This window comes from Anabas testudineus, chromosome 9, assembly GCF_900324465.2.
Source record: "Anabas testudineus chromosome 9, fAnaTes1.2, whole genome shotgun sequence".
Lineage (NCBI taxonomy): Eukaryota > Metazoa > Chordata > Actinopteri > Anabantiformes > Anabantidae > Anabas > Anabas testudineus.
The window spans coordinates 23,281,938-23,295,583 of NC_046618.1; the positions used below are offsets into that span (position 1 = coordinate 23,281,938).

A 13,646-nucleotide genomic window follows, 5' to 3' on the forward strand; every position below is an offset into this window, starting at 1 on the left:
TAACATTCAGACTTCCCACTGTAGCAGCAGCTGGTTCTGGCTCTCCGTTTAAATGAGGCGTGTCAACATCGCTAACAAACCATTTTAGGAAACCTAAAGGATGAATGTAGGAACGTTTAATGTTTATGTGTCATAAAAATATTCCAAACCGCTGAGTGTTCTTTGATTTGCAGTTTGTATCGACACTCAAGCGCTCAAGCACATTAAATGTTTTGTGCTTGAGTGCACACGATGGCAGCTTTAAAGGAAGCAGAGAGACCAAGTGTTTTCACTTTTCTTGTCAGCTTCCCAGTCACGCGCCTGCTCATTGTCAAACTCGTATCTCCAACATGTCAGCTTTCCAGGAATAAACAACCGATTCTTGATTTCAGCTTGGTGCATTTTTCATCTTATCTGCCTTGTTGTGAAAGCTCAGGAGTTTTTAGAAGTTTATCAGCTCATGTACCAGTGTTTGGCTGAAACCAAAACATGTACAAATACGAGTTTGTTTTTCAGTTAAGGGTTTAATATGTAATCCCAGTAATGGAACATTTTGTTTTAGATCATTTTATTAGTTAGATGACTTACAGTGTGGGCAAAACGGACTCTGACAGTGTACTGTACTCTGTATGTGATACTAATAGCTAGCACCCTTGTGTTGTATTGTATTATTTTAGTTATGTAGCTGGGTGTGTTAGATCTAATTTTATCCATTTCATATACAACTGGGAAGTCAAATGTTTGTTGAAGTTGTATTTTAAATGTTATTTGTTAACTGCCAAAGAAATTAAGTAGTGTAAAACATATCTTTCTGAATTTCTGTGAAGCAGATGGACAAGGTGAGTTTTGGGGGCTTTGGTGTGGGTGATGTGGTTTCTAAAGACCACTTCTTCAGATGAGTTACTCCAATTAAAACAGTAATCCTTTGATCTGTAGATGTGGCTTGTACAGAGTAACTGACTACTTCTGGAAGAGAGGTTTAACGTGTTCTTTAATGCTTTTATACTCATTCCCTGCAAACATGATCGTGTTTTTGCAGGGAACGTACTCACTGGATTGATTATGTTCTAATGCAAGATGTGACACTGAGTGAGAGTTAACATGTTACGTGTATTAATGGAAACAAGTCACAAGGAGTGTAGATGTATGGCAGGTCTACAAACGGCAAAGCTGCCACACCATAGTCATTAGTTTGACTCGTGTGGTTAGGTCTAGGCAAGAAAACACTTCTTTATTAAATTAGATCACTAATTGAAACATTCCTGTTGTATTTTTTGCCGTTAAGGTTGTTTCCCTTCTCCACCGTGTGCGGTGACAGCACCCGCAGCTGGGGATGGATCAGGGTGGTACCACTGATTTGATCATGGTTCAGCCCACAGGAAGCCCTCCACAAGGTCGTCAATCAGAACAGAGTAAGATGGAGGGAACATGTTACCAGACGTTAACGTTATCTCATTATCTTAAACTTCAAATACAACACACGCATTTGTTTAGTTGTATAGAAACATTCTCCTTTCAGTGCAGCTACACGTGGGAGTAAACAGTCGATTATATCGGTTATGACTCTACCAATACAAACGCAAATTAACAACTGCAGGAAGCACAGAGCCAAAAATAGCCGGGACATTTGCCCTTTAAGGGTTTGTCCACAGTTAATAACGAGAGTCTCTTCATCACTGTTAAACTTACATTCCTTCTGTCAAGCTCGACAAATGAGATTTGTTGTGCGGCTTTGGCAGAAATAGTCTGCAGCTGTCAAGCTAACAAAGCTGTTTTCACTTTGGATTGAATTAAATAAATGTTGTAATAACACTCAGCACCATCCAAATTCCCTCCACGCTGCTCTTTTCTACAGTGAAATCACATTAACCGCTCCACGGTTTGTTTTCCTTTTCTGAGCGTTTACAGGAGCATGTAGTGTTGCGGAATGATTTTCAAAGACTTCGGGACCTTCGAACCCAACACTCCTCTCAATTATCTGACACAAGAGCACGTTCAACAAATAAACTTCATTTCCAGTAACGCCAATATTTTTCTCCCCTGAGAGTGGAGTATCGTGAAACAGTCGGTTGCTTGTCTGCTGCAGCTCTGCACACTGTAACAATAAACTCAAATCCAAGTCAAACATGTTTTTTTACTATTATCATGTACTAAACAGTTAATAGTTGAATCTCCTTAAACATAAAGTTTAGTTTAGTGTTAAAAAACAAACAGTGGTCTTACTGCAAATTACTTTATTATTTGAACATACTCTTGTGTCAACACATCATTGGGTTAAAATATCTATCCAATACTTACACCTGTAAAACATAAGACATTGCACAACTGTACTTTGTGTTTCGCACTAACTGGCAAATATCACTCACCCATGCTTTTATGGCGAGTAGACTCGACTATTATACCCTTCTTTTAACAGGTCTGCCTAGTGATTAACAGGTTGCAGCTTATTCAGAATGCTGCTGAAAGGCTGGTAACTCTGGCAAAGAAGTGATTTAGTACTATTTCTGTCCCAGCGTTGTGGCCTTGGCTCCCTGTAGCTTACAGTATTAATACTAAGGCACTTTTATTGGTGAGTACGGCCTTGTGTGGCTCTGCTCCAGTATGTTTTGACAGACTTATTCCATCCCTATATTTCAGCAGGTGATCTTAGGTCCTCTGACTCACAGATACTCCTCCAACAGCACACCGGGGAAGATGCAACATTTCCCCATTTTCCTCAATGAACTAAACTGTGCCCACACATTTCTGAGATTTAAACACATTCTGAGATTTAGAACCAGGCGTGTGAAGATCTGATACAGTGAGAGATCCCGTGCTCTTTGTGATCTGGCAGAATATGAAAAGGTCCTTTGCTGACTGCAGTTTTGTGTGTTTGACTGCAGGATGTGTCACCTAGGCTATTAGATTTATCAGAGACGCACACCACAGGTCATATGACGATAGGTTATACAGTCTGGTCTTTATTCTTTTAGTGCTTTAGCTGTTGTGTAACAATATTACCAGGATTAGTTTTGTCTTCAGGCAACATCAACCAGCAATGACTAAACACAGTCAGCACTGTGAAAGAAAGCAGTTTACATTGGATAGCCATCATATCAAACGCGACTGTGTCAACACTCTGACCAGTCTTACAGATAAAATCTAATGTTTATATTTACAGAATCATCCTTTACTTCCAGAAATAGATTCTGTCATTTATGAACAACGTTATCACGAAATCCAATCACAGAAGAATTGTCTCGAAAAGCAGAATAATTAATGAATTATAAAACAAAACTTGTTTGTAGTGTTAAATGTATTGTTTTCACAGTAAATAGAAAATGGAATGACTTCTTTTGACCTTTCTTCGTCTCTTCCTTCATCATTCGTTTGCTATTCTCTTATACATGCCCCTCCCTCCCTAAAAGCAGCAGCAGAGTCAGGGATCAATCTATTATTCAGCTTCTCTGCTGCTCACAAACACAGCATTATTAATGGAACCAGCAGCTAATTAATCACTGAAAACAGCAGGAGTGTAATCCATGGACCACTATGGTGTGTGTGGGTGTGTGGGTGTGGTGGTGGGGGGGGGGGTTAATTGTATTAATCATCCTGGAGGACAAAATCAGCTCAGTCACTTTGTAGGAACAAGCTGTGCAGTTGCATGTACCTGATTGGTCGATGTGGCACGTTGTGTCGGAGACTCTGCATTATTCATCCAATTACCTGATTACTGTTCTGCTATAAAACTTTAATAACTAAATTATTAGCTTACTAGCTTTACATTTAACTAACTAACCAACTTTAATGCTTTAATTACAATTTAAATGTCAGTATAAAACTGGTTAATTACATCAAATGGAATCAGAGACTAAAGTGGGAGGATATTGACAATACATACCTTTTAATTTAAATACAAATATACATTTACATACAGGTACAATGAGAGCATGAGGAGGTCTTGCCTAAGGACCCTTACTGGAGGTAAGCCACAGCTAGGATTTAAACCCCAGTCTCCCACATGGGAGGTGGTGATGTTACCACTTCACTAACCAGCTGCTGGTGACTGCATGTGACTGCAGCCTGAGTTTGTGTAGGGTATATCAATTAAATCGTATAGTATTTTCTGTCATTAAAGGGAATTGAACTGTTGAGGCTCACTTGCAGTGGTGAAGGTTGCGTTAATATTTCAGGCTAAAATCTTCCTGGTGCTTGTTAGGGAAACAGAAGCTTCACTTCTTGATCAGACGCTGTGTTTTTAATGTGTTGAATCCTACTTTAGATTCTTCCAATGACCACATTTCTTTCATAGTGAAAAACCATCACTTTAGCTTTCAGAGCTGCTGCCTACATCTGGGTTTTTTTAAATATTTTTGCAGTGATTGAAGTGAAAATTAACTGGCATCTTAAATATATTATTATCGGAGCAGGGTGTTGTATGTTTATTTTGGGGAAAAAAGCGTGGTATTGATGGATGTGGTGAGCAGTAAATAAAAGAACCACAACCAAAGTTGTTGATGACTGTCAAAAAAAATATTTTGCTTGATATTTGCTTAGGTTTTCTGAAAATGTCTCATACAGAAATCTGCAAAAATGACCTTGTTAAAAGTCTAGGGTTTGACAGTGTTTTGTGATTAAGTTCATCTTTTGTCATTAGTAGTATATAAAACAGTATATAAAACTAATGTTTTATATACTGTAATTGTATTTCAGAGATTCAATTTAAATCTGATCAGCGTGAGAAACCAGAAATACTATTAGAAATGTAAATATTATATTTTTCCTCAGTGGATTTTAATAATTCGAGTTACGAGTTTAAAAGAGTTTCACTATGATTTTATGCTCTGCATGGATGGATTAGCCTCCAGCTGCTTCACTACAATACAGCCCAGTGTTGAGGAGAGAGACAGCAGCTCTGTTATCAGTTTGTCTCATGATCTTTAGGTGCAGCAGCAGCAACACAGACAAACCAGAGCCGCACTGCAGCTCCGACACTTAAAATACTTACTTAACTTAAAATAAAAACTGTAGTACCTTTAATTTTGAGATTTGGAGACAATAACACATTTGCACATTTCAGTGCAGCATTTTCTTAATGCTGTGTTTCTGCTGCTACAACTGGGCTCAGTTCAGACTTTCAGAGAGAAGTTTGCTGCCACTTGGTGGTTTAACAAAGCATTGGCTTTAACAACGAGGACGGGGTTTGTCCTCCAAACATCGAGCCACAACATTGAAGCCACCAGCAGTGGAAGTGAATAACACTGATTATCTCGTAATGATGGCACTTGTTGGTCAGTTCTTAAAGGTGATTTGTGTGATGTTGATGAAGCAGGAGAAATGGGCAGCGTAGAGATCGAAGCAACTCGACGGCAGGCGGGATCAGAGCATCTCCAAAGTGCCAGTTCACAGTATGAAGGGTTCAGTACCAACCACAGGGCAGTTTGGTCTGAATGATGTTTTCTTTGGCGTTCTGTGGATGGTTAGGTGCTTGTGTGACATTAACCTTGGAATAAAAGATTTGCTTCTGACATCTTGGTTGTTTCCATGTTGTAGTTGATGTATGTTTCTTTTCTTTTTCAACTCCTCCCTCTCCCCCTTTTCATTCTTCTCCTAGTTTATTTTTCCTTTTTACAGATTTTTTCCCTCCTCATCCATCATTTTCCTTCTTCCCTTCGTTGCTGCCTCATAAAATCTTTCTTCCTCACCTGCTTCCCTCTGTTTTACATTTCTTTTCTTTCCTTTCTTCCGCACTCTGCCTTCTGTTATTACTTTCTGCCTGTAACCTTTCTACTTCCCTCCTCCTGCTTTTCTTGGCTTTTCCTGTGTTTCTTCCACATCATAGTTCACATGTTGCCTGTTTTCCTCCTTCACTATTTTCCGTCCTTCGTATCTTTACTGTCTTCTTCCTCTTTCTCTAAATCTGTGTCCACCTACATAGATTTAGATCGCTGACAACAAACGGCAGAGAAAGGCAAAGGTAGAGGAGAGGACAAAACTTTAGCAGACAGATGAGGATTTTAACGATAATGGGTAAAGATTATGATGCAGACGAACAAAACAATCAGTGTTCAATGTGATTTATACATTTCAGAGCATTTGCTGAGCGGTTGTGAGCAACTTTCAGGGGATAAATATGTTTGCAAGTTGCTGAGCACCTGACTGCAGCATTTATTTTGGGGTTATGACGTTGGACTGTGTTTCCTTGAGGCCTCCGACAGTGGTGATGTCATACCTATTTTAATATCTGAATTAATGAAACATCACATTTTGAAGAAAACCACGAGCCCAGTGGAAAAAGGTTGCGTCTGCTGAGCTTAAACAAAACTCCACCAGTAGGGGATGCTGTAACTTCACAGCAGAACCTCGTCTTCTGTTCATTACTCTTGCTCTCACGTTTCTTCTTTGTGGAGTCAGATGTGTTGAGTTGTGCAGCGTCTCCGGTCTTATCAGTGTCTTATTGAAGTCTGAGTAGAGACTTAATACGCTTGTTTTATGTATTTTAGAAGTCTGTATAGTTTTAGGGCTTATACATGACTTAATATTTTATAATACGTTGGATATTAGGAGAAACTTAATTTAAAATTAGCTTAAATAAGCAAAAACATGAAATGAAAAAAATAATTTAGTTTAAAGCTGATATAAAACAGCTTCCAAAGAAAATGCTGGGTAACTATAAAATGTAAATAAAAATGATTTTCAAATCATTCATCTATTATCTGAACAGCTTCTCCTGTTAAGGTTCAGTCAGCTACACCCTGGACACGTTTAAAACCTTCCTGTCTTGATATAAGATTTTATCTGCTCAACAGCTCAGGGTCTCATTTCTCTTCATAAGGTGCCAAATGTTGTCACTGGGGGGCAGCACTGGACTGTGGACCGGACTCTTTTACTAGTGAGCCGTGCTTTTGTAATACATGCAGAATGTAAAGCAAGCCCTTCCCAAAAAAGACGTCATCTTGATGGCTGCATGTTCCTCTAAAACCTCCAGTAGAAATGGGGCCGTGTACAGTGATGCACCCCCATACCATCACAGGGGCTGGCTTTTAAATTGTGCGCTGAATGCGAGCTACATGGTCATCTTTCCACAAAGAATTAAGTATTGATGTCAGCACAGGACTGTTCCAATGAGCTCAGGGACGGTGTCAGTGTTTCTAGATGTTGTTAGTAGAGAGTCTAACATGTTTGCAACAGACCAATTATCTTAATTATGAGCATATCCTCATTATATTATGCATTTTAGTTGTGTATAGTTCTTTTTATAAGGATCTCTGTTCACCCTGAGCTGATGTCAGTGTTGTTGCGTTGGTCTACAAAGGTGAATCAACTGCAACTGAAGTGCATTTACAGTACGATGTACTGCATCATAGTCCCGAGTGCTGATATAAGATGACAAACCATCAGCCATCAGTGAGGGCGGCATGTGCCTATGTTGCGTAATCCAACACCTTCTGGCTTCTTTCTCACCGCTAAAAATACCAGCAGGATCTGGACCTCCATCTGATACCATCCTCGCTGTCTGCACTCGCATGCTTCTGCCTCACAAAACTCAAACACCAAACATCCTATCCACTGATTTGATCTCACACAGAGGCGTCCCGCTGTCTCTGTTGTATTTTTTCCCCAAAACAACAGAGAACAACTCTCCACAGGAAACAACACGATGAGAAAAGTGCAACTTTTTCAGTCTTGAAATAGGAATAAGAGCGTATTAGAACGAAACTAACATTTGTCAGTGAGGGTACGTCCTATACCACAGTAGTACTTTGTTGATAATGTGACTGGTGCTTGGCTCTGCAGAGACTATTTAAGTTTCTTGTTACTTGTCGTTGTAGTTAGGTTTTATTGGCTGAAGAGTGCCACCTATATTAAAATAGACTAAAATGGACTTACATGTTGTTACCTGACACTAACAACATTTCAGGAAACAACATAAAAAGAATATTTGAGGCGGAACAAACGACTGCTTTAGAAGAAGCTGTTTATTTAATAGACATTAATAAATATTCCAGGTAAAAACATCAACACTTGTTTTCTTCTGTCATGAGAAATAAACTGGGCGTTACATGGACAGTAAGTGCTACTGGTTTTCATCCAGCAGAGATTGAAAATGTCAGTTTTTAGTCGCCTGTGCTGCTGCACGTCATGCAGCACCGAGGTGAACATCAGTGAGCTACTTGAGACCAAATAAGCTTCCTGCAGAGTTACAAACAGCCTTCCTACACTTGTCGTCTCATTAAAAGCCACCGCTCTTCAAATGAAAAGCTAGGTTCAATGTCTTATTTCGGGCTGCTGTTTGATTCTCTCAGTGTGTAATCAGACGTTTCTTTCACTCTCTTATTCTGCTCAGATGTAATTAGCTCCGCAGCAGCTGAGTGCAACTGGAGGAAAACCCGCCCCGCTGAAGAGGTGAGGAACAAACACCACACACATTTCTCAACGTTGTTTTCCTGTTACATTTTTTTTTAATTTCCAAGTTTCCATTAATTGCAAAGCATTTGTGATTTCACACAGTAAAGACAAGAGAAGCCAGACAGATCAGCAAACTGTTGGTGCTTTGCAGAAATCATCGCACTGAAGTTCAAAACTGACAAAACTACCACAAGTGAGAACAAACCATAACTGAGCAATAAGCATACTGAAAGTCATTACAGACGTTTATTTATTCATTTATTCATAATAACTTTTCTGTCATTTGACAGATAATGTGTTTAGGTGGTTTTGATAATTCGTTAAAGAAGCAGAAATTAGGAAACAGTGAATATAGCTTTTCACATTATTCTTATTTTGTGAGTTTTAAATTGTTTGTTGCCTCTTTTGCATTTAGATTTTATCAAACCTGCAAAATTATAAACTGACTATCAAGTTCTGAACATGTGTGGTTTCCCAGTATCCTTGTGCACTACTCTGTACTACTGCAGATTACAGCACAGGTTTGTGCAGTGGGTGTATTTTTGTCAGTGATGATCTTCCATACAATCAGAGACTTTACATTATTCACATGTACAAAGTTCAAGGCAAATGTAGAAGCTGAAAGTATTGATCTTGAATTTAATTCTTAAATGAAGACATTCATATCGTTCTGAAGCAAAGAAACGTCTCCTTGTGATCTTTAACATCAGAGAGTTTTGAGAACTCTCAAAACATGTAGCTGAAACAGTCTTTTAGGGATATTGTGGCCTCTAACATCTAACCTGCGACCCTGTCCCCATGTTGAGAACAACTGTTTTCTGTTTTTTTGCCAAACGTGAATCAACCGTTGCAGTAAACGGTTCAGGACATTACACTGAGTATGTAAAATATTGCTCGCCTCCTGTCAAAGCATGGCGTCATCTCCAGAACAGAAGCAACAGGTAGTCTGTAGTAATGCGGTTTGTTGTTTTATGGTTTGAAAGATCCTGAGTTGAGTATTCTGTTGGACATTTGTGCTTTCCAGTCAGGCTTCATCAAAGAACAATGCACCAAGAACAGTTATTAAATCTGGTATCGTATCATAAAACTTTTCTTTTATTTATTCTCATGTGCTGTTGCACATTTCCGAACAGTCATGTGCTTTTTGTTTTTTTAATTCCCATGAACCCTTAAAAGCAGGTTAATAGTTTCTCCCGTTTCTTTGCAGTAATATGAATTCTCTCATAGGAAAGTTCAGGCTTCTCTTCCAGCTGCTTTATTCAGTTAGTGTCAGACACATCTACACACTCGAGCTTTAGCCTCTGTTTTGCATTTTCACATATGGGGTTTCTTTGTTCTGTCTTTCTAGAGAGCGGAGGTTCAAACAGAGTGATCAACACTGTTCTCAGTAAACAGGAGTTTTCACTGCATTTAGGAAGTCTACACGTGTAAAGTTAGTGAGTTGCCTATGATGTGCTGGTTTCAGATGAGTTTTATCTCAGTGCACACAGATTTAACAACAGTTATTTCTATTTAGTGAATTGAATAAAAATCACCTGGTGGAGGTAGGACAGCCCAGTCTGTGTGATCATGTTTATTGTTGGTTTGCTGTTGTGGATATTTGTCAGTTTAAATCAATAATCTTTAAATATCTGATCTTTAGAATTTGAAATTGAATTCTTTCTTCTTCATCTTCCCATTGGTGATAGTGCAGGTGTCACATCACCAAATTTAAGCTAGCTAGTTCACCTTGAAAACACCTCTCTAGTGTTGGGTTTGTCTGCTCTGAGCTGAGTGTGATGAACACTGATGTGTTTGTGGCACAGAGGAATAAACTACAGTAGTGGGTTCTCGACTAGATGTTTTAGCCTCTTTGTGACGTGTTAACAAGAACAAACTACTCGGACACTAGATCTGAGTCTACTCACTGGTGTAGACCTTTGTCTCCAGTGTTGCGTATGGAGCTCCACTATTTGATTTTTGCATCCATGTAACAAAGGAACTTAACTTGTTGGATTATTAACTGAAATGGACAAACATTTGTTTCTCAGTTAATTTTTTGTACATTTTACTATATTGCAATAAATAATGTTAGTGCTATAAAATACTGTGATAAAGGCTTTCATCCATAAATATCAGAAAAGCTAAGTTTCTAAACTCCTGCACGTTTTACTCTCAGGAGCATCTACAACAATTTAAACCAGTGGTTCCCAGACTTTTCCTCTCAAATGGGAAAATGATTCAGTTTAGACAAAAAGGTCAGGCGGTAGACGTATCTTCGTGTAACACTCTGCAGAGTCTGAACCCCAGGAAGCAGCCTAGATGATTTTATCACACGCACACCTAATTTCTGAATCTGTTTCCTCTCAGAACCTTCTATGTGATCACAGTCAAAAACCATCGGGTTCAATCCTCACAAAGTAGAAGTTCAGTCAGTTTCTATTGTGGAGGACGATTTCTTCTCAATATAAACAAAGATAGTGACTCTTCAGTGAGCTCAGTGTTTTCAAAGTAATAAATGAACTTGGTATTGTCGACATTAATTATGGATAAAAACTAAAAAGACAAATGTTAATGATTTAAAATTTTACCCATGTCTGAACGAGGACGTCATTTATTGATCTGGTCTTTAAAAGAACAGAACTGGATGTTTGACTCGGACCAGCTGGCAGAGTCTATGAGACAATTAGGTGAGTGTTGTAAAACCGGGCGCTTTCTAGAGTATCCGCAGACTATGTATGTAAAACATGAGGCACAAGCCTGAGGTACTGCAGCTGGGAACCACTCAGTGAAGCCAAAACCCAGCAGATGTTATGGTATTTGTTTTAGTGTTTATACTGAAAAATTCCTATTTAGCTTAATACTGTATATGCAATAAAGTTTAATTTGGGATTACATACATCAGCATACCAATACAGTGTTATAGACATTTAGCAAAATGTATTTAATACTTCATGTTTCTAAATGTTGTATATGAGAGAGCTTTAAATACAAACCTACTTCAGTCACTACGCTATTTACAGCCAGAGATATATTATAAATGTTTCTGTACCTGTTGTTGGGTTTTACATATTAACATGTTTATATATATATATTTATATATTATATATTCAAAACTCACACACATTCATATATACAGTAGTAAATAGTATATTTACATTGTTGTGAAAGTTCCAGTGCTGATGGTCTGCTTGAGTTCTGCATCTTGACTAAAAAAACAAGTTGCTTTGAACACGGTGGGATTTCCCAAGGCAGAAGAAGTATTGCTTTGTGTATTATTGACATTTTCTGTGCGAGCTGGGTCGAACAAAGTCTCTGCCGCAGCCTCTGCCTCACTAAAACTCAACCTGGACTTGGCAGAGTGTTGCCCGAGGTGTTTTGTCCTCCATATTGCTTTCAATATTGCTGCTGTGTCCTGTGAAGGAGGAGAAACCCGGCGGGGGGAGCAGAGCTGCGGTAATAGAGAGGTGCCGACAGTTTAATAAGGGTGAAGGATTAAACGGGAGGTCGAGTCTGGTCCCGGTGCGTCGGCAGGGTCAGAAAAGATCCTGAGGGCCCAGGTGGATGATGATAGGTGTGGCTATGGTCTGCGGCTGGTAATAGGCACTGTCGATGTACAGACCGCCTACAGACAGGAGACCAGGGTTAACAGGAGCACAAATCCTCAATAATATTAATATTTTTATTTTGAAGTGAAAAATGAGGATGAATGTGTGAAATGCTTCAGCCGCATGATCACCGAAAGCTGCACTTGCTGATTCAAAGCAGATTACAGAATCTATTGTAGCTGTTATTGCTCTCAGGAGGCCTAAACTTTCTAGGAGCCAGAATTCTTAAAGGTCAGGGGGAATAAGTAGATTCAGCACAGTCTATCAGGGACAGCGGGGACTGCAGCAGCTCTGTTGCAAGACTCTTTAGCACAGCAGCTACTGTTAACGGCCGGCTGGGGCCGTCAGTTAGCATGTGTTCATGCTCACAGGACCCCAGGACATTCATGCACAGTTTTAATCTGGTCAAATCTGCATATATGTGCTGCAGTCAACAGATTTCTCCCCCTTACTGACCTCATTCTGGTTTCACAACTAACACGATGATTCCATAAACCCATGAACCTAATTACTTTAGCAGAAATAAACAGCCTGCCCATTAGTTCTATCAATAACATTATTATTCAGGTAATTAATCTGACTTGGTAAACATGGTCACACAGCAACAACAAATATCGACAGATCAAGAAACTCGAGCAGTCGGAGGATCCGTCTGTCCTGTGGATCAAGTCAAACTGAAGAAGTGTGTGTGTGGTGCTGGGTATGCTTAATACCTTAACTGTAATCACTCCTTAAACATTATTCAGCGAAAAAAGTAGTAAAGTATTCGAATTACTCCACAAAATGGACCTTTTGTATTCAACACAAACAAGACACTGCATTTAAGAAACGGGCAACGCTACAGTTCAGGAGGATTTACAGACTATGGAGTAGCCGTCAAAGTAACTGTAGATTACTGGGATTAGTAACAGTAATGTAGTAACTGAACCTCAATCCCTTGCAGCTCACCTGATATGTTGGTAATAATCTCTAATTACGCAGGAAAACTGTGCACAGCTGGACAGAACTTGATCCGTTTGGGGAAATAATTCAACATCTGCCTTTGTTTTCTTTTCCTGTTCCAGGAAAGTTTCACTAAGCTGGAAATTAAGATGCCAACCTGTCCGATCGTCTCTCTTGATTCATGTCAACAAATTTTTCAGATCTCCGCAATGGTGAGTATGATGTTATAATATGATATGAACAAAAGCCACAGCTATAAAAAATCAGATGCTCTAACTCTTCAAGTCATCCTTTTAGGTGAAAAAAAATATTCCTGTCTCAGATTCCAAAGATAATGAAAAAGAATGAGGTTGATTAACAGTAAATAAGTAAAATAAAACCACTTCGTTTGTAGAGTCATGCAAACATACTGTAACGTAATATTTCACAAATACTGTAATAAAGCTACAGGATATGAAAACAGCAAATGTGTTGTAGACATTACGAACCACAGTTACTCAGCTGTTGACAAAAAATATTCATTTATTTAAAAAGAATATTACCTACAAACAGGTCAGAATAAAATCTCTCTCTGAAAAGAAAGTCATTTAATTTAACACAGAACAGCTCACAATCAACAGCAACTGTAAACTTGGACATTTAACATCCAAACAAAAGGAAAAGGTTTCCGAGTACAACCCATTAATGTAAACCGGTTGTTCTCTTCACAGAAACTTAAAACAGTTTAAGAAAACAGAGAGAAATTAAAAT

At 38.9% G+C, this 13,646-nt stretch overlaps 1 protein-coding gene across 1 annotated transcript in view; it reads right to left on the reverse strand.

Annotated features, from left to right (window-relative positions):
* Positions 1–7,919: 7,919 nt before the first annotated feature.
* Positions 7,920–13,646, reverse strand: part of LOC113151386 (spermatid perinuclear RNA-binding protein-like) — a 65,577-nt gene continuing 59,850 nt past the window's right edge. The window contains exon 18 of the mRNA XM_026344358.1: positions 7,920–11,971. Coding sequence (XP_026200143.1) covers positions 11,883–11,971 — 89 coding nt within the window. The 3' untranslated portion in view covers positions 7,920–11,882. The remainder of the gene's footprint in view (positions 11,972–13,646) is intronic.